At 39.3% G+C, this 20718-nt stretch overlaps 1 protein-coding gene across 4 annotated transcripts; it reads left to right on the forward strand.

Moving 5' to 3' along the window:
• The first annotated feature begins 147 nt into the window (after positions 1 to 147).
• Positions 148 to 16339, forward strand: LOC112143488 (cingulin). 4 transcript variants are annotated; one of them, XM_024267507.2, is made up of 21 exons: positions 148 to 248; positions 4176 to 4226; positions 4319 to 5219; positions 5324 to 5421; positions 5494 to 5563; positions 5680 to 5775; positions 6388 to 6509; positions 7789 to 7900; positions 8053 to 8268; positions 10017 to 10165; positions 10851 to 10971; positions 11049 to 11261; positions 11373 to 11594; positions 11674 to 11922; positions 12003 to 12173; positions 12282 to 12443; positions 12839 to 13012; positions 13712 to 13830; positions 14013 to 14121; positions 14203 to 14366; positions 14822 to 16339. In XM_024267507.2, exons 3-21 carry the CDS (start codon positions 4320 to 4322, stop codon positions 14955 to 14957), a joined length of 3603 nt encoding a protein of 1200 aa, XP_024123275.1. In that variant the 5' UTR covers positions 148 to 248; positions 4176 to 4226; position 4319; the 3' UTR covers positions 14958 to 16339. The 4 variants fall into 4 exon arrangements, with proteins under 4 accessions (XP_024123275.1, XP_024123274.1, XP_024123277.1 ...); XM_024267506.1 differs by lacking the exon at positions 148 to 248 and adding an exon at positions 255 to 444; XM_024267509.1 differs by lacking the exon at positions 148 to 248 and adding an exon at positions 255 to 444 and having other exon boundaries at positions 8056 to 8268.
• Positions 16340 to 20718: the final 4379 nt, after the last annotated feature.

Below are 20718 nucleotides of genomic sequence, written 5' to 3' on the forward strand. Positions count from 1 at the left end.
AGCATTTTATTAATCTATTTAATCTAATTTCAAACTACGCATCACCATTTGTTCTTTTTTGTCTTCTATTTATCCTTTTTTGTTGTTTTTTCACCTCAAAGGCAGTTTCAACAAGTGACTCAAGCTGAGTGATTGACGTGTGGTTCTACCAATGGCTATGCTAGGGATGAGTTTTTGCCCCGCCTCCTCCAGCCAATGGCATCCCCACACTAGAGGCAGTGGGCGGGGCGTTAACATCTCAACAAAAGGTAACAGGTTGCATTTTCCAACAGCATCGAAAACTTGTTGCTGCGCTTCGTCGTACCGGAGTTTTGTCCCTGCCGTTTTCTGCGAGGACTTCAATGGATTTCTGTTCTGAAAAATCTTGACATTATCACCCGTGTGTGCTGGAACGGACACATCCAAAAAGAGGCAGCTGAGAGGGAGAAACGTTTGGGACGAGAGGTGACTTTTCCGGTTGGATTTGAAAAGTGGCTTCTCCTTAGCCAGTCGGTTAAACCAGACAATTACCCCAATTACAGTCATGTAATTGCTTTTGGTGGATTTTACGATACTATTCTCACTTTTTTCGAGTGGGGTAACACGAAGCTCTTCACTTTTATCTTTTTTGTTTGTTTAGCTTGACAGTTCGCGTGGTTTTTAGATAGAAATAACTGCTGTTGGCTGTGTAATAACAATGACTGATGTTAGCTTAAAACAAGCTACACCTAGCTTAAATTTTAGTAGTTTTATTAGCTAAACTTAAAAAAAATAGTGGGAAAATCTGTTTCTGTGATGACTATTGTCACTTGAAAGCAAAATAAAAAAAAATTACATAAACTATATGTTCAAATGTCAAAAATACTAATATAATCAGAGAAAGAAATACTTCTGGGCACGCGAAGTTTCCCTGCTTGTTCATATAAAGCACAGCTGGCCTCTTTAAAGCTTGGATGTCTCAGATGACTCAAAAATGATTACAGTCTTTAACTGCGGGGAGACATGTCGATTGTGGTGAGAAATTTCACTGATTTGGCTTTAAATCTGCCAAGTCAGCTAACAGGATGATCATGTCGTTTGAACAAACTAACTTGTTGCTGCAGTGTTTATTTATGTATGTATTTAATTATGGGTGCCATGCTGTGAAATCCTAATGACCAGGTACTCTCTTGACCCCTTGGCTCGAACAGGTGAGCAGAACAAAAGGACAAGTGTCAGGAATGTGGGACTTGGGAGGGGCACACCTACATGCTCCTAATATGGTGACACTTGTGAGCTTTTTTGGCAGCACTCAGGTTTCGCTTTGACATGCCAGGGATCTCCTCTGAATGTGAGAAGAGGGATGAAGGGCTGTTTGTTAGAGTGTGAAAGTGGAGCAGGAGTGGAGGCAGAACAGGGGTCTGGGATTTTGTGTGCATGTGTGTGTGTGAAGAATGTAAGGGCTAAGTGGATAACTGTCGGCTTTCAAAAGAAGAGTGCATCAATATTACTCACCGTATTGTTTGTGCTCCTCCTAAAACTTAATGATTCACTGAGGCCGAAGCGCACAGATTACTCTTGTCAAAGTGCACACTGTTGGTCTAAAGAGCAACGTAAAAAACAGGCAAAAAAATAATCCATAAATAACTGTAATTTTGTTTTTCGTGATTTATTTTACAACCGTGTGAGTAAAAGCCTTAATTTTTTATGTTTTGACCTCCAAAGTTTATCACTTTACAGCACTCATATCCTCCTGTTAGTTTTATTACAAAAAAGTGAGTTTTCTTATCTTTAGGAATAGTTCTAGAGCTTGGTAACTGTCTTAAAGAATTTTTGTCATTGCTGCTTTTTGTCTCATCTTTGGAGCAGGTTGGAGAGCACTTTCACACTTTCTCTCATCGCTAACCGTAATCTAATTTAAAATGGTTTTCCATTCCATCTCAGATCTTAACCGTGGCGGTGCTCCAATTCAATTAAACTGTGTGAGAACTGAATTAGAGACTGGTAGAAAAGGGACCGTCAAGATATTGTAAGCAAAGGGTAAAAAGCTCACCTCACATATAGCTGTGCAAACTCTCAAAATCTTGCTTTAAGTTTAAATAGTCATAAGCTATCAATTGAAATCAGTCTTTCTCTGATTGTCGTGTTGATAAGTCATGTCTACTTTTGTCTTAACAGACAAAACTTTTTTTATTTATGGTTAGAGTGACTAATTACACAAAAGGATTGTTGAAGAACTTGTTTGATATTCTTTACTCTCATTATGAAGGCTTTTTTTTTTCCTTTTTGTAGAGACGTCAGAGAAAACATTGGCACTGAAACATGATTGAGAGCGCTGGGAAACAGAAATGGATAAGTTTTATGCATTCTCAGAATTGCTGCCCTGGTTTTCCGCCCCACATCAATCAGACAATGGGATGGGTTCTCCCCCCACCTCACTCCTGTCCCTCCGAGCTGGCAATGCCTGCTTGACCCAACACAAATAAAACATTTACAGCAGGGAAAACGTGAGCCAAACTATAAAGCTGCATCACTTTGCTGTGCAATTTCCTTTTCTGTGACCGGATCCAACTTCACCAGACAAAAACATCATATAAATTATTGTTGCGTGTGTTTTTCCTTTGACATATCTGTGCAGCAGTCTTCGGTGCATGACGTGTTTTTGCTTGGTTTAAAGGCGGCAGGCTGCAGACTTCATGCATGACTTAACAAATGTGTTGTGACAGGGAGCTTCCTCTGCAGCTCCCAAAGGATGAGAAATAATTGACTATCTCTTCAAATCTGGTAATTGGGTCTGTTTAAGCTTAGTAGTTGCAGTAACCGTGAAATGTATACAAACTCTTAATCATTTCATTTTTGGGTCGATCATCACTCACTGGTTCTCTTTAACAGCTTCATTTATTTGAAAAGCTGTCAGTAACTCCCCAAATCTGGTTTTGTGTGAGTGTTTGAGATTCTCCAGGTCAAAATAGTCACTTGCTTGATAGTAACTTTTGCATGCTGTCTCCTCTGTGTACAGGAGGGAGGATTGTTCTCTGGAACAGTTTGACTTAGGATTTTATCGCACTGATAAGAGAAGAAAACCTCACCCTCCCTTTCTGTTCTCCAGACCCTTTTTTTTGCTGCTCTCCTCAAAAAGCTGTGAAGGGATGTGGAAGACGCGAGGGTGGGGAGGTCAGGAGGGAGCGCTGTAATAGTAGTCGGTATCATGATCCACAGCTTTTTTTATATCATGACCTCCTATAAGCAGTGATAGGTGTGATATCTAGACATTGGCTGATTAAGTAATAACTTTTAGGATTTGTCTTGGTGTCACAATAAAAATAATAGTTTATTAAATAGATTTAAAAAGCTAAAGAGAGATAAGAATGTTTGTTGTAGCAACTCTTTTAAGCTTTCTAAGTCTGGTTAAAGCAATTAGTGCTGGTGTCTTGTACTTCTAAAAGATTAGTTGGTTCTCACATAGGGAGTGCCGTCTATGGCAGTGGGCCTCCAGGTTAATGACTCACTGAGTGACGCTGAGGACGAAGTTCATTCAAGCAGTCAAACACCCGTAAATCTCTATTTGTTCAAGCTAAGTCTTTATCTCTGGGTTTGAATTTTCAGGGATTTTTTATTTTTTTGCTTAAAATGTGTTTCTAAGTTTAATATTGATTGGTAATTGTACATTTTAAAAGAACATGACTTGCTTTTGTTTTGAGAAAAATACATTTTGCTGTTGATCTTTTTGTTGCAACTGCTGTGATTGCATGCAGATTTTAGTTTGCAAACAGAGCTGTTTAAGGTCATGTTTTATATTTAGCGTGTATGAGGCCTTAGTTCTAATTGCCTGAGCCGTATTAGTGTACACAAATTGTTGTACAGCTTAATGACTTGTCACACGAAAGAAAAAAGCATCAAATTACCTGTCAGGTGACCCAAGAGCGATTGTCTGTGGTGTACTCCCAAACGCTTGGAAAGATGACCTCAAATTGATGTTGAGTTAAAGATCAAATTTGGTCAAAGAGTCTTTTGAAGTGGAGGTGGAAGTTGGAGATTTTTTCAGATCTAAAGCTCTTCCGGTTTTCTTTCACTTTTACTTTATAATGTAAAGCTATGCAGGTCAGGGTACATTGTGGTTGTTCATTCCACTGTTTCGTTTGGAATTCACAGCATGCTTACACTACTTATCAGTGAGCAAATGTTGAGCAATAACCTCCTTCTTTTTTTTGTTGCAGACAGACCTTGACTGATGAATTGAAATAAGAAAGTTGTTTATGTTGAATAAGGTAAGTAATATACAGCATTAGTCATAGTGAAAAGTCTTTTGTCATGAAGCCCTAGGTGACTCTTTGTTGTTCTCTTCTGGGTTTGCTTCCAGCATGAGCACGCAGTCTTCAGGCCACAAGACTGCCGTGGACCATGGCGTCCAAATCCGATTCATCAACAACATTGGAGACGGTGGGAGGCAGCCTGCGCCCCAGCTCAGGAACAAGCCCCCGAGCTCCTCCAAATACGGTGTAGCGGTCAGGGTGCAGGGAATCGCCGGCCAGCCCTACGTGGTCCTGAAAGATGGCCAGAAGGGAGATTCATACGGGGTCCAGCTCAGGACGGACTATGGACCTGACTACCGTAGTCTTCCCAGGAGAAAAGTCAAGCCAGAGCTGGGAATGGAGGAAGCATATGGAGAAACGGGAGCAGGGGGAGGCCAGGGAGGGGCTCTGCGCCGCGCTCAATCCCACGGATCACTGCTAGACAGAGATGGAGAGGCTGCCAACGAGGATTTTGAGCTGTCTAGACCCCCTGGGGACGGGAAGTCTGGTAGCTATGGGAATCTGGATGGAGGAATTGGAGTGAGGGGGAACAACGGAGAGACGTGGGCTTCGAGTGGCAGAGAAGGGGCTGTGGAAAGAAGAATGTGGGGAGGCTCCTACCAAGCTGCCAACCTCAGCAGGTCACAGGAGTCCCTTAGGGACAATCAGCTGAACCCTTACCCACCCCAAAACGTAAACGAGTTTCACTTACATCAAAGACAGAGCGCTTTCAGCAAACTGAAAAACAGGTTTGATGGTGGAGCCCCTGCCAGCCAGCAGAGTGGACCCCCCCCTGCAACTCAGCATCCCAGAGCCACATCTCCTTACATCAACCAAAGCCCCTACACCTCCCCTCCGTCCTCCACTCACAGCAGCTTGGGTCGCAGCCAGGGCCCTTTAGTTGCATCCCGCTCCAGCAGCCAGTGGTCTTCAGAGGAGCGTCTGCAGGTGGACCCACCTGACACACGGGTAAGAACTCTTCATCGTTCGTGTTGCAGCTGATATTGGAGTGAGCTCTAAGCACCACAAAGCATGCAGCATTGCAAGCAGAGATTTCTGATCTATGTCTGAAGGCGACCCCTGACCTTTTGCTGGACCAGGTTCAGAGTGCTGAGATGAGCAGCGAGGAGGAGCAGCTCATGAAGAGCCTCTACAGCATCTTAAGACAAGGGTATACACCTTTAGTTTACTCTCACTTTCATCAGCTAATTGCAGCGTAAACGAACGATTCTCTTCCTCTTAGATCCAACGAGAGAGACGCTGTCATTAGGCAGAAAGTTGAAACTATTTTCCAGAAGCTTCAGAGCCTAAAGGTTTGTTCATTTTGAAACCAACACTCTCTGAAGAGTTTCTTTTACTTTCCCCCTAACAATTTAGTAGAAGAGGCCTTTTAGATGTATGTCTCATCTTTCACTCTTTTTGTTTCCAGCCTAAAGAAAGCCCTCAAGAAGAGTGGATGAGAGCAAAAAGGGAGCTCGAGACAAAGGTGGTTGAGCTACAAACTGCCCTACGGGAAGAAAGGAGGGTAAGTGGAGCCGAGGGGAAAATGCTAGGAGGCCTCCGTATCTCTGACAGGAGGAAGTGTCTGTACTCCTTTTTCCTTTAAGTCAAATGCTGGCAAACCTGTATAGCCTAAAGTCAAAGTTCAGCTCATGGACAATGTTTGTGTAAATCAGGGTGTTTACTGTTTTGATGACCCAGTTTTGTCCCAATGGCTGCTCAGAAAGAATGTTAGCATAAAAATAATTATATTAATCTACTTTGTTGGAAAACACATTTTTGTTGGTTAATACTAAGAAGTTTTTGTGCCTTTTTAACAAATCCCACCAGGAAGTCTGAGGAGTTCCTCACGTCGTACTTCAGATTAATACTCAGATTAATCCCTAAATCCCTTTGGCCCAGTCAGAGGTCCTCGCACACGCACAATAATCCAACTTCAATAATGAGTCTTTATGTTGGTGTAGCTTGTAGAGTCTTAATCTTTAATAGCTTTAAATAATTTAACCTCGTCTGCATTGATCAGCTGGAAAATGCAATCCTGCAGCAGCATTTCTCTTCAAAAGCCAATCGCTCCTGCCTCCAGAGGCACGCCGTTGTCTTGTGTTTCAGCGCTCTCATTTATTCATCACTCCTGTAGGAGTCTGCACGTAATTCTGATCCTGCTCTGAAAGCTGAGCTGGAGTCCTGTCTGGATGAAAATCTGCAACTCCAGGAGCTGCTGGACCGGAAGAATAAAGATCTGAATGAAACCCAATCAGAGTGAGGACGCTGCATTACACACACATCTGCACTTGTCAAATGTACAAGTATGCAGTGGCATCATATTCTTCAAGCCTCCTCTATGTCAACAAAGACTTTAAATCCTTTTCTCACTTCTCCATTCAGTAGTTTTTATTCAGGCCTCATTATTATTCAGACATTCTGACTCTTTTTATCATCTTTCTTCATTTAGTTGTCATGCTGGCAGTAATTTGCTCTTAAATTCTTGGGGTTTCCTGCAAAAATTCAAGGTTAAAACTGGAATCTTAATTCTTGGTAAACTGAGCTGCATAAATAAACAGTTACTCTCCAAAATCTGTTTTTCAGACATTTTGATCCCTCTGTCTATTAAATATTTTTGATGACAAAACATATTTCAATGTTGGATAAAAAGGTTAAGTTTGTATACTCTAAATATATAATGTAGAAATTTTTTTTTTTTTTTTAATTTTATCTACTTTATAGTGTTTTTTTTTAATAGGAACCACTTTTTTAGGGTCATTTAACAACACATAGAACATAGCTCCACACCACTATACTACCGACCCCTCATTAAACCACTAGTAAATGCTGTTTATGGACTGGTTTAACACACAAATCTTTTTTTTCTCAATATCTCAGAGCATTTTTCCCAAAAAATCGTTTATCAAAAATAAGAATGTATGGATTATTTTTGTGAATTTTAAGTAAAGTAAGTCAAAGTGTATTTCTATAGCACCTTATGGACGTTTTAAAGAGCTTTTGTTGAAACGGGTAAAAAGTGAATTATAATAATCTAAACGCGAAGAAACAAAAACATGGATAATCATCTCCAGTCTGGTCTAGATGAGATGTTTTTTACTTTGTCCAATTTTGTCCGATCTACTTCCTCAAGTTGAGTTGTAAACATTGAGTCAAGTGAGGCCTTGTTTATTTTTATACTGTCATAGAGTTTTATGACTTTTTAGGATGAGTGGCCTTGCTCTTGGAGTCCCTTTGAGAGGCAGGTCATTACTAATCCAGTCAAATATAAGCATTTATTTGACAGGAACATTTAAGTCTGGCAAACATAAAAAGGTCGGCAGACGATGGGCACAAACCATTTTCATCACTGGGGTTCTCATGTGGTTGGCAGGACATGAAAACAAAAAAGAAATGATATAATCTGTGAGTCATGAGCTGGATAGTTTGATGAAACATGAAGTCACTGCTACTTACTCATAATACAAGCAAAAAGGTCAGTTCTTAAACGTTTTTGTAAAAGAAGTGCAGCTGTGAGAGAATGCGCTCTTCCTCACAGGGTGACTCAGCTTCGGATGGACAGAGAGAGCGCCGAAAAACATATACGAGACATGGAGGACCAGCTGGCTGAGCTCCAAGAGGAGATGAGGAGGGAGAACGGCTCCAAGACGGTACCGCATCTGACACACAAAAAGAGCAGGAACTTCTACAAGAAGTCTTAAAAAAAAGGCTTTTATACTTTAAAACATCTGCTTTCCTAGGGAAGGCCAGATGAGTGACATTATGGAGTTAATATGCAGACTGTGTGAATTCTCTCTGCCAGCAGGACCTGATGTCTTGTCAAACTCAACTGATGGAGGTTTGTCAGCTGAAACAGAAGCTGGAGGACGCACTGAGACAGCGGGAGCGCGAGCTCACAGCTTTGAAAGGAGCTCTGAAGGATGAGGTGGCATCGCACGATCGAGAGATAGAGGCGCTCCGAGAGCAGTACAGCGCCGACATGGAGAAATTCCACAGCAGCATGGAGCAGGTGTCCCAGGTGAGTAACGCTCAAAGTACCCAGCTGATTAGACATGACAGTGTTTGTCAAAGTCAGACACAAAGTGAGCAAACTAGGTCAATGGTAAAAGATGCAGACAGGAACAACCAGCAGTCACAACTTCCCTTCTGCATAGTTTACTTCTGATTTTTGCTGTAAAAGTGTATTTGTGGGGGAGGGGCTTGATCCACACAATTATTTAAAAACCCACTTTGATGAAAATTGTATTTTGGATGTTTTTAACATGTTCTTGTGGCATCTTTCTCATGACTGAAGAAAAGTTGGAAAAGTCATGAAATTTTAATATTTTGGATGCCAAAGACTATTAAAAAAATAGTTTAAAAGAAATTTGTATATAAATTGTGGCAGAAATACAACCTGGTGCTATTGATGATTGGAGTTTACGTTGCCATAAAGCAGGTTGAGTTAATCAGTTCAACGCATAATACTTTCAACATGCTGTCAGATATGGATTGTGAAAGACTATGAAATGCTGGAGAAATGTAGCTTAAACAACAAAAATTAACCAATGCAAAGTGTTCATTTAATTTGTGAGTCAATCCTGATGAAAATATTGGGCACAAATCTGTAGGTGACCAGCTAGATACATACGTTATGGGTGTGGTCAACTTCGCTATAATTTTTTTTTAATTTTTGCTGTTTTTTCTCTCTCTCTCTTTTTTTAAATTTTGCCATGTTTTTCTAATTTTTGCTGGGTTTTTTTTGGTAGTTTTTGCTATAATTTTTCTAATTTTCGCTGTAATTTTTAAAAATTCATCTATATTTTTTTGTCTTGCAATTTTTTTTCTAATTTTTGATGCAAATATTTTTCTAATTTTGCTAAAATCTTTCTAATTTTGCAGAAAAATTTTAATTTTTGCTATTACCTTTTTTGAATTTAGCTATATTTTTTTCTAAATTACCAATAAAAGTAAGGATTGGAAGTTTGTTATAATAAAAAAGTTCATAAAGCCACTTTTTGTTTTATTTTGATCTTTTCCTGTGCCACAATATATCAAATTTAAATAAAAAAATACCTTTAAATAAGCATTAATTAATTAAATAAACAAAAAATAGTCACATGACTCACTATTTGCATCTTGGTTTGATTTAGCGGCACTGACTACAATAGATTGACTGAAATGAGCTTTTTTTTAGTTTTGGAAATTCAGTGAAAGGTTATGGAAAACCAAACAAGTGTACAAACCCTTATTTCTAATATTTTCTTTCCCTAAATCATCATGAATCAGGAGCAGATAAAAAAATGTTATCAGAAAAAGCTAGTAACTTCGACGTAGAATCTAGAATTGTAAGCCACAAGCTCCACTACAGTTCACTTGCAGGCGACTAGATCCATGTACGGTTTTGTGATTTGTTCCACTGATAATGTTAAGTTGGGGTTGTGAGGGGCTGTAAGCTAGCAGAAGAGTGTAAGAAGGAAGCAGGGACGGGGTACTCCACACGAACAGTTCTGACCACAACTCAGCGAATTTCTAATGAACTACCGCCGCTCTGCAGAAACTATGTCCTAGAAAACAACACATTCTCTTTATTTTGGCTAAAAGCAACATAATCATAATTAGAAGATCTTTGGGAACGCTTTTGCAATAGATCAAAAGACGATCGGAGTGGGACTTTAATCTGACTTGAACATTTTCTGAGTTTGTAGTGGTTTTTGTTTGACCTCTTTGCACAGTTTGATGTCTTGAGTAAAACACTAAGGGTCTCACCTTTTCTGTCCATCACAGTCTCAAGCAGGGATCGAGGCAGAGCGGTTGCGGGTGAACGCTTCAGTTCGCTCGCTGCAGAAGCAGCTGGAAGACTGCAGAGATGAAAGCAGCCACTGGATGGAGCAGTTTCACGCCACCAGAGATGAGCTTCGATCTGCGAAACAAGAGTGAGCCAGTGCTGCCAAACCCGTTTCTCTCTTTTCCTCCCAACATTCATGGATTTTCACCGCCACCTTTTCAGGGTTTCTCTTTGCACTTTTTCTAACGTGTTTCTATTCTCTCTCTCATTCTGGCTTGTCACTGTCTCTCCCTTTTTTGTCAGAGAGCTTCCCAGCCACCCTGAACCACAGTGAGGGTCCCTGATTTAACAGCATTTTAGGTTTAGATGTGTAGAACTGTAGATGTAGCGTACTAATGACAACCGGCTGACCTGTTATCGGCAGTTTGTGGTCACTGTAGTGCTGCATGAAGGTTATTCACACGTTGCTTCCTCTTAAAAGTGTATAAAATCCAACTTAAACAATTGGTTAATTCTAACTTTTGGTGGATTCAATGAAAACTGACTATTAGCACGAGTCACAAAAAAGCAGAGGAAGGTGTGAATAGTCTACAGTTTCTGTGTTTAGAATATATATGTATATATATATATATATATATATACATATATATATATAGCTGTCTTTTCTATAAATTCCTTTTTTTTTGTAATAGCTTGAAAATATTATTTTTGTTGTCTGTTATTAACCAATGAAAGTCCATGATTTATGTCCAACCCCCCTTTGCTTATCACAAGAAGCGAGGAGAGCACACGTGTGATTTCATTCAAAAATGTTACATTTGCATCTGTTTTAGACTCCTGCAGACTCGTCTGGAGAAAGACGAGCTTGAAGACGAGGTCAAGGAACTGAAGGATAAAATGAGCTCGATGAAACAACAGACGCCAGATCCCAAACACACAGAGATTCTCAGCCAGGTACAGCACTAGAAACTTCTAAAACGTCATATTCGTTTCTTTTGCTTCAGTCATCATATCGTCAAATGTCTGTTCAGGAACTGCAGCGATCCAGCGGCGATCTGCAGAAGGTCAAGTCGGAGTTGGAGAAGCAGAGGGTCGACTTTGACAAGAAGGTGATGGAAGTGATCACTTTGAAGAAATCCCACCAGAATCAGGAGGCAGAACTGAGATATGAGATCGACAGGCTGAAGGAGCAGCTACAGAGGGCCAAGGAAGACTTTGCAAAGGCACAAGAGAAAAACAAGCAGGTTGGTAAAAGTATAACGTAGAAAGTTTAAGTTTATGATTTATATATTTGACCTAACAATGTTAAATCACATCAATTAAGCTCTTGCATTCCGTCTCCCGTTTGCCAATAGCTCCCAAATCCAGCTACTGTGTCAGACCTGGAGCAGAAGCTTGGCGAGGCACAAAGAGAGGTGAGCCGACTGAAGGAAAAGCTCTCTGAAGCGGAAGAGGAGCTGGAGACCACAAAATCACATCTGAACAGAGCTCAGGCGGATGTGGACTCTCTCCGAGAAACTCAGAGTGACCAGGAGGCAGCTAACAGTCGCCTCAAAGAAAAACTCTCCCGATTAGAGGTAAAGTTGCATGCGTCCGACACCTCTAAACCAGCCGATGCTCAAGCACCAGAGTATAAACCATGTGTGGTCCGTTCAGGCTCAGCTGCAGAGCAGTGCAGCAGAAAGCTCGGAGGCGGAGCTCACCCTCCACACGGAGATGAGAAGTTTGAGATCTGAGCTGGACGAGGCGAAAAGACGAATCTCCAGACTTAACCAGGAGCACCAGGAAGTCACTCAGCGTCTGGAAAGCTCCGAGAGGGACAAGGAGACGCTGAAGCAGACCATCAGCCAGCTGGAAGACGCCAAAAGCCAACTGGGGAGAGCTATGGACAAACTCAACAAAGATGTGAGATTAATGAACGTTTTTCACTAATAAGGATAATTTGTTCATCTGAATTAACATTTATTGCTTCTATCTTTTGACAGTATGAAGCTCTCAAAGTGTCCTCGAAGGACGAGGTGCAGGCCCTCAGCTCTCAGCTGGAGGAGCAAAGAGAGCGAGCACGCAAGGAGATGCAGGACGCTCAACGCCACGGGAAAGACGCTCAGTCTGAGCTGGAGAAACATCATGTCAACCTGAGGAGGATGGAAGAAGAAGTGCGCATCTGTTATTTTTACCGTCAACATTTTGAGGAACAATTTCCATGAAGCATGTTTTGGAAAATACATAATCTATTTGGTCTAAATGTTGAAATGTGTTTTTAGATGTTGCGTCAGAAGAAGGAGTTCCAGCTTGCCTGTGAGGAGAGAGACAACCATCAGCTGGATAAAGAGCTGCTCTCCAACAGACTGCGCCACCTGGAGGGAGAGTTGGAGGCCAGCAAGAACAGCCACAGCGAGAAAGCACGCGAGATCCGCATCCTGGAGGTAAGATGCTCTTTGCTCCTGTCATCTGGTCAGAATGAATAAATCTTTACAAATAATTAAAACCCCCAAGTCCTCACCCTGAGGTAGCGGTAGATGCTGCCTTGAATCATTCTCGTCATTAGTGTCTGGTAATAGTTGTTTGCTTTAAAAACAATCATGCACTCTCGGTACGCACACATACAGATTTTAATTTTTCAAGTGAAAAATACAAGAAAAGTTTAGTTAGAAATGGTCATTTCTTTAAAAAATGTGTTTAAAAAGTCTGGATTTTTTTCTGATCAAATGACGACTGTATGTGTAAGTATCTGACATCGACATCATAATAAAGTATCAGTTTATGAACAGAGAAGGTCTTCTGAGAAACAAGCTGGTTCATTTTGGCTGCTGACTTTCAGGACAAACTGAAATGTATGGAGCTGGAGTGCGAGGAGGAGAAGAGCACGGTGGAGATGCTGACGGAGCGCGTGTCCAGGAGCAGAGACCAGATCGACCAGCTGCGCTCCGAGCTCATGCAGGAGCGCTCGTCAAAGCAGGACCTGGAGCTGGATAAGAACGCCATGGAGCGACAGGTACGTGGAACTCCACCACGTTGTTTGTTAACATCAGGCGTGTTTGTTTTCACTGGATTGTGGGCCAGCTATAGCTTAAAGAATCTTAAGGAATGGCTGATTGACCGCTACAGAATCTAAGATGGGCGGGGCTTTTATACTGGAACTCTGAGCACGATGACCGAAACTCCTGAAATGATGTGGGACTTAACACTAGCTGACCAATCACAAAATTCAAAGTAATTCGTTGTTTCAACCATTAGGGGGCATCAAAGAGACGGTTTTAGACTATAATTTTTAAACAAGTTTATTTTAATTTGTCTAAAATGTGGTAAATACCAACAGACAGCATTTTTAAAGCCCCTTTTATAGAAGTGCACAGACAAAAAAAGTTAATTTGGTGTTTTAATCATAACAGCACAGTTGAACCACATTTTAAAATCAAATTTAAACAGAAAGTAGCATTTTTTTGTATTTCTTTTCATTTTTGCCCACGAATTTGGTTAAAAAAATCTGTAAATATAATTAAGAAAATCTGCTCTAGATTTAGAACAGAAGGAACAGATTCATACATACCTAATCTAACTGATAATTAATAACTGATATTGTAGCTATTCCATTTAAAAATAGCTTTTAATGTTTGAATTTGCTCATTACAGTGAAAAACAATGTTTTGCTGATTGAAAAGATATAGTGACGGTGATGTTTTTGCCTCGACAGCTGAAGGAGCTGAGGAGTCGCGTGGCTGAGATGGAGGGCCAGTCTCGCTCCTCAACAGGAGTCTCCCAGCTGGAGAACAAGATCCTGGAGTTGGAAGACCGCCTGCGCAATGAAGAAAGGTGAAACACCTCCGAAAAAAAGGGAAAAATAGTCCTCTTCTGTTAATATCATATTATTCTAATTTAAAACATTTTTTTAGTATTCTGTGAAACAAAGTCTTAAGTGAAGTTTGATTTCTTTTAATGAAAATAAGTTTTCAAGCCACAGAAGTTGAGATGTTTTTTTTTTTTTTAACTTAAAGAGAGAAAAACTCTGTGTTGGCGTCTCAACGGCGTTCAGAGAGGAAACTTAAAGAACTTAACATGACATTGGATGAAGAGAGACACACACACACTGAGCAGAGAGACCAGGTAATAATGACGACAAAACTCTGTAGAATTTAAGATTTATTCACACAGTGAGTCTGACATAAATGCATGTTTGTGCTTTAGCTCACTTTGAAAGTGAAGGCTTTAAAGAGGCAGGTGGACGAGAGTGAAACGGAGCTGGAGAGGATAGAAGGGCTGAGGAGGAAAGCTCAGAGAGACATGGAGGAGCAGGTGGAGCTCAAAGAGAGCTTGCAGGCCCGAGTCAAAGCTCTGGAAACGGAGCTCAAGTAAGTTTTTTATTTTTATTTTTTTGCTGTCCACATCGACTAATGGTTATGTAAGACATTTCCTGAAAGTCACATTCTTCCAGCTGTACTATGAGGGAGTGAGTAAGAGCATCACCATCTCCTCCCTTTTTTAATCCTAAAATTAGGGGCATGTGATGTTGTGATCAGTGATCCCAAATTCCTCTGCAGTGACACAAAGATGCGTAAGAGTTCACTGAGGTGTGGTATCATGGGTGTCATTACATTCTATTATCTAATGTACTTTACATCAGAGAAACTCAACAGTTTTGCTTCCAGTTTAAGTTAAGAAAAGATGTTACTCTAAATGACCAGCAGAGGGAGCTCTCTGTCTGCAGCGCTTCTTATGGCTTTAAGTTGTTGATATATCAGCAACTTCCTGTTGGCATTTAAAGACTATAAACATGGTAATACATAACCCAAATCCTTCTGAACAGGAGGAAAACCCAGGCAGCCATGCGGCAAGCTTTGGAGTCATCAGCGCTCAGCTCAGATGATGACGACAGCCTGTACGACCACTCCACCATCACCTCCATCCTCACTGAGAGCAACCTCCAGACCAGCTCCTGCTGATGCAGCAGTGCAGGAAAATGAAGGAAACTGCCAAACATTAAAAAAAAAAAAAAAAAAACTGATGGGACGTGCGAAAAGACTGGGTGGAAAGTCAGAATTCCAAACAGTGGCAGAAGTCACCGGGACCTGGGAAATGACCTGTAGTGTAGTGGAGGTTAACAGGAGTGATTTTCCACAGCAGAGAAGATGTAAGGAAACAAAACATCCTGGGAGTTTGAGGGGAAATTCTTTTCAGCTCTTGCAGCTAATAAGGTACTCTGTCAAAGAAAAGCTTAGCAACAAGTAGAGCCACAGACTGAACTGTGAAGATTAAAACATAAAGCCCTAAAGGGGGATTGAGGGTACTTAAGTACTTTAGTACATTTTATGGTACAAAGAAGTGTGGTTAACCTTCAATAAGCTCACCAGAACTTGCCTCCATGTGCTTTTTCTACTGTTGTAGAACAACAAACTCTGAACGGTCATCTCCTTATTCCCAAATGTAGAGGAGACCGGTCCTCTGTTGCATCTAAAACAATCTTCAACAAGGTGGTGCTACATTTATAAGGTGATGAAACAAAAATGTAAACCAGCAGCTCTGCAATATATAAATAGAAGCAAGCGAGAGTGAGTCGAACAAAACTAAGGAGTGGAAGTTTTGGGTCATGTTTGGATGATGAAGGAGTCACGGCTGCCACATAATTGAACAATTAAAAAACAAAAGTGTCATGGAGTCCAGTCCTTGACTCAAGTGACTGAATAACGATAACAATTTTGCACATAACTCTGTCTTCTATACAATCGATGTTCATACGGTAAAACAAAAGCACAGTGTTAAATGAATTTAAATTCATTTGGAACAAAAAGTGCATTAAGATGTATTTTTGCTTGCTTTTTAATAGTTTGGGTCAAGTGTTTGTGTCACAATGAAATACGTTTAAAAAGAACAGCACTTGAATTGAGTCTCTTGTCAAAATAAACCCAAGAATTATTTTTATATTATTATTATAGTAGAAGCCACCTTTATTATATTTTGGTTTTATTATAGACTCACAGAAAAGTCTGTTTTGAGGCACTTAGAAGTAACCTTGGTCACATAGTGACTGTTAATAGATCTACTCTGTTTTTTCTTCCTCACTTGATTTTTACAATAAAATAAATATTTAAGTTTAATTTTTTTCAGTCAGAGGTATTTTTAGAGGCTTAATTATTTCTGTGCATTCTTTTAAAATGATGAAACCGTTGAGTCAAAAGCCCTGAAATGACACGAAAAATGTAATTCACACAAGTGTCTTCTATTTACTCTTTGTTTGTTTGTAAACTAAAAAAAATATGTTCAATTGGATTAAACTAAATGATTCTGACATGTACTATTTTAGCAGCAATAAATATCTATTCATGTATTTCCTGTGTGCTTTATTCAATGAACTGGAGTTTAACTCAGCTGCTGGGAAAGATTTAATTTTCTGTTTGCAAACATGGAGGCGGCAACAGGAAAAACCCATAAAAACACAATTTTACCACCACACCTATAAACAAGACTGAATATCTATAAACATGTTTTAAATAGAATATTTAATGACAAAAATGTTTTAGAACAAGTTTATTTCTTGGACATCTTAGTTGGATTCACATCAACTGAATTTCCAAAGTCAAGTTTGTGTATTTTTAGGTGCAACACCTTCTTTTTTTTGTTGTTTTTTTCCTCTTGGGTCATTTGTTATGTAAGCTGCATTTTTTGGGTGTGTAATGTTAGGTTTCTCATAAAACTGTGTTGTTAAAGAGTCGGAGCTCCAATTAAATGTAGTTAAATAGTATCCAAAAGAAACATTTCCATGGCACAGAACATCACCGGCCTCAATGGATCCTGAAACTTTGTCAAATTAAAAATGCTTTTTTTTCTTGCTTAGATTCTCTAATAATTTCCTTATATGTTGAAGAACAAAAAAAAGTAAGTGTGACTTTATATAAATACATTTGGGAGCTTGATTTGTCTTCAAACATTTCCAGAATCCTGAAACCAAACAAGCACCAGAGGTGGCCAAATATATTGCCTCATAGGAATGCAAGCAAACACCTCATGGGTATTTTACAGAAAAAGGTGGAGCAAAAAAAAAAAAAAAAAAAACATTTCAACTAAAGAAAAATCTCATGAGTTTTCCAACTTTAAAAGAACTCCACAAATGATTTTATGATCTTTGAGGTTTTGGGAAAACATTTCCTGGTGGATCGCAGGACATTTGTTTTAACACATTCACGATTGCTCTCACTCTCATGTTGTTGCAGAATTCACAAATATGTGCCCATGTTTTTCTGGCCTCTTATCTGTTGTGGCAGAATTGTTTTTGCACATCTGCTGAGGCGTCGACACAGGAGGCCAGAGGTCCGGTTTATGGGCTCGTCACAGACCCAGAATGCAGGTTTAAACACGGCGTGTGAACTCTACTTTACTTTACTTTAGCTTTAACTCACTTTAACCTCCGGCCGACCTTTCAAACCTGAGCTTTCCTCACTGACTCACAAACAAACAACTCGTGAGAAACTTTTTCATGGAGATAATGAAGACAGTATCTTGATCTGTTTCCTAAAACTAATCGTTTTATTAAAATCGAATGAAGACTGGTTTCTGCATCACATGGCTGCTGCTGATTTTAGGTTTTCTGGAACGAATAAATCTGATTAAATGAATCTTCTTTATTTTATAATAAATTAGATAATAACATTTGACTTTATTTTTTACCTTTCTTGATGCATTTTTTTGCAAAGCACCCAACAATGACTTCAGTTATAAATTTTAAAACAAGTTAATGGATCAAGATAAACCTATAAAGTGTTCAAATGATGCACATTTGTGGAAAATTATTTAGAAAAAACAAGAAATATTTTTTTTCTGCAAAAAAATGTTTTATTATGCAGGAGTTTTTTTTAAAAGGTTTGCCTCCTTGTAAGTGACTTTTTTCAAATCCAAGTCAATTCTTAAGGTGTTTGGTCTCAAGCCCAACCCAAATCACAAAGACAAAAGAAATGTTTCACTGTCTTTAATGGTAAAAATCTTACTAAAAATGGGGAACAAGCTCACAAAAATTACTGAGCTTCAACAGTGATGCCCTAAATTTGAGTAAGTTCTTAACTTTTAAAACACTTCCAAGCCAAAACTGATAGTTTTAAGCTTTTTTATAGTGTAATAAAACATATTTTTCATTGATTTTCAAAACTCACTTCCTCTCATATGGTAATATTGTCTAAATGATCTTAGTTAAAAAAAAAAGTCCTCATGTCCTTAAAAATGAGTTCTTATTTGCTCCCATAAACAGCCATTACTTTCTGTAGAACCAGATCCAGTTTAAATGTGTGACTCTAACCAAACCTGTGGACTGTCAACATGTGTTAAGTACCTGTTTTGCTAGTTTATAACAAACAAATGAGCATATTTTCCATGGGTGGGATTCAGTTTCATATTACAGATTTCCTGACAGTTGATCTGGATAGAGCTGGGTGTGTGTACAGTTTTGAAATCATAGTGCGTGTGCTCCCCGTCCTGTACAGGGACTCCACATGAAGAAATACAGGCCTTCTAGGTTTGGACGGAATGAAAGCGTCGATGAAACTGTTGTGCGGCGGACTGGGAAGCAATGCTGTCATCGTTCTCTTACGTCAATGAAACACATTCCAATCCCTGTGATGAACGGGGCATGAAAGTTTGACTTCTATGAGAGGATTATGTAATTGTATTGAAATACATCAAGGAAATGTTAATACTGACCTGTCTATTTTTGTTGTTCTGAAAGCAATCTTCAGAGCTAGTTAAAAAAAATTGGGAACTACACACTTAAAATGGAGTGAAAATTAAAGTTAATGTGATCTAAAATCTAATCACAATTCCTGATCATTCCATTTTTAAAACAATATTTTTAACTCCCGTTTTTGATGTTTTTCTCGTTTGTGGGTCAGACTGACATGTTCATAACAATTTACAATGACATTCTATTGAAAGCCTTCAACAAACAACACTAGCTGTTGCCTTTATTCAACCACCTAAACATCCACCTCATTGTCCTGTCATAAATCTTATTTTTTACAGTGACAAAAAAAGGTCTAAACCCAAAGGTAATACATTTAAAAGCCTATAAAAAGGCTCATTTTGGTTATATAAAAGTTGTTTTGTGTTTCTCCGTCCGTCTAATCCCCAACTGAAAATGCATTGAGTGAAAAGACCACTTAAGTAGTGAACAGACGTGCATAGCAGGTTTCTGACTCACTCGCCGTACTCGGTGACAAACAAGGATGCATAGAAACATGGATGCTCGCAACAGTCTGCTGTCTAATCTGTGGATCAGTGTGTCTCAATGTGGACAGAGGAAAACACATTCATTATGGTTGCTTCATCCGTGGGATTCTTCAAAAATAAAAAAAGAAGGAAAAACACAGCAGAGAGGTGGAGGTGTATTGTGACTTGGCAGGTGTGTCATATGGAGGAGTCTCCTTCCATGAGATAAATCAACATTTTTAAGGTTAACAAACGTGTTGTCTAGTGATCTGTTAAGTGTAAAGGCTTACAAATTAAATAAATCATTATCTTTAAGGAAAAACAGTGATGATCCAAAGGGAAAAATTACTGTGAATCTCCTGCTTTGAACACATTTAGGATCACCCTCTGTGTTTGCAACTAATTAACGCTTATAAAGTCTTTATCTCGCTCCGGTCTTGTGCCAAGGTCTGGATCAGCTGCTGCAGTCAGCTGCAAGCCAGCAGAGGACCACTGGCTTTGTTACTTTGCAGTCTTGTCATGTTCTCTTGGTGTGGTCACAAACTTCTTTGGGAACACAACGTCCAGACTTTGAAACAACAGGAACACTTGGGAAAGAATTTTTTTTAAATTAACTTTTCTTTTTTATAATCTTAAATGTGTCACACATTTGGTTCGGACGACTAAAACCTTCCCACTTTTTCTTAATTTGTGTGAGTACATAAATTAAAGCATACATTATAAAGCTTTTTTGAGCATACATTTGTCATATCGTTATTTTAATGTGAAAAACAATTCCTTAACTGAGTCGGGTAAGTTTGATGCTTAAAAATGACCATCATCCACTGGAGCATTCCATTTATTACAACAAGAGTTGAAGTCAAGTAGACAACTTGCATTGAAATTATTTCTATTTGTAACAAGATTTTTGGAGCTCAAATGTCAAAAGAATAGTTATTCTGACAAATAATGAGTGAGAAATAGTTGTTTATTTCTCTTCATACCATGGCCCCAGAAAAATACTAAATTCTGATTGGCTGCTGGGTGTGGATTAAAAAGTGATAATGCACAGTGATAATAATGTAAGTGACCATAGCATAAGGAGGATAATGGATGCACACTTTATCTGGAATTATCCGCTTGTTCACTTACAAAAGAAATATTCAGTCAATTTGTAGTACTTTAGTCTTGTCTTTTTTTTTATTTTTGTATTGATTTTTTTGGATTGCTTTAAAAAAAGACTATTTAATATGTGGTGCAGAACATTGTCACTGTAACTTGAGAACACCCTCTTCCCATTTGTTTTTGTCCTGATGATGAAGCTAAACTTTCTTTGAAAGAACCCTGCGCGGTGATATAGAACAGTTGGGCTACGTAACCGGAACTTCTTTTTTAGGTGCATTATCACCGTGGATAATCACTTTGTAACCCAGACCCAGCAGCCAATCAGAATCGAGTATTCAACCGTATAATCTCTGATAATGCACACATCGTTGGGGATTATCCCACCCTCCTAACAGGAAGTACCGCTGGATC

This window comes from Oryzias melastigma, linkage group LG16 (genome assembly GCF_002922805.2).
Source record: "Oryzias melastigma strain HK-1 linkage group LG16, ASM292280v2, whole genome shotgun sequence".
Classification (NCBI taxonomy): Eukaryota; Metazoa; Chordata; class Actinopteri; order Beloniformes; family Adrianichthyidae; genus Oryzias; species Oryzias melastigma.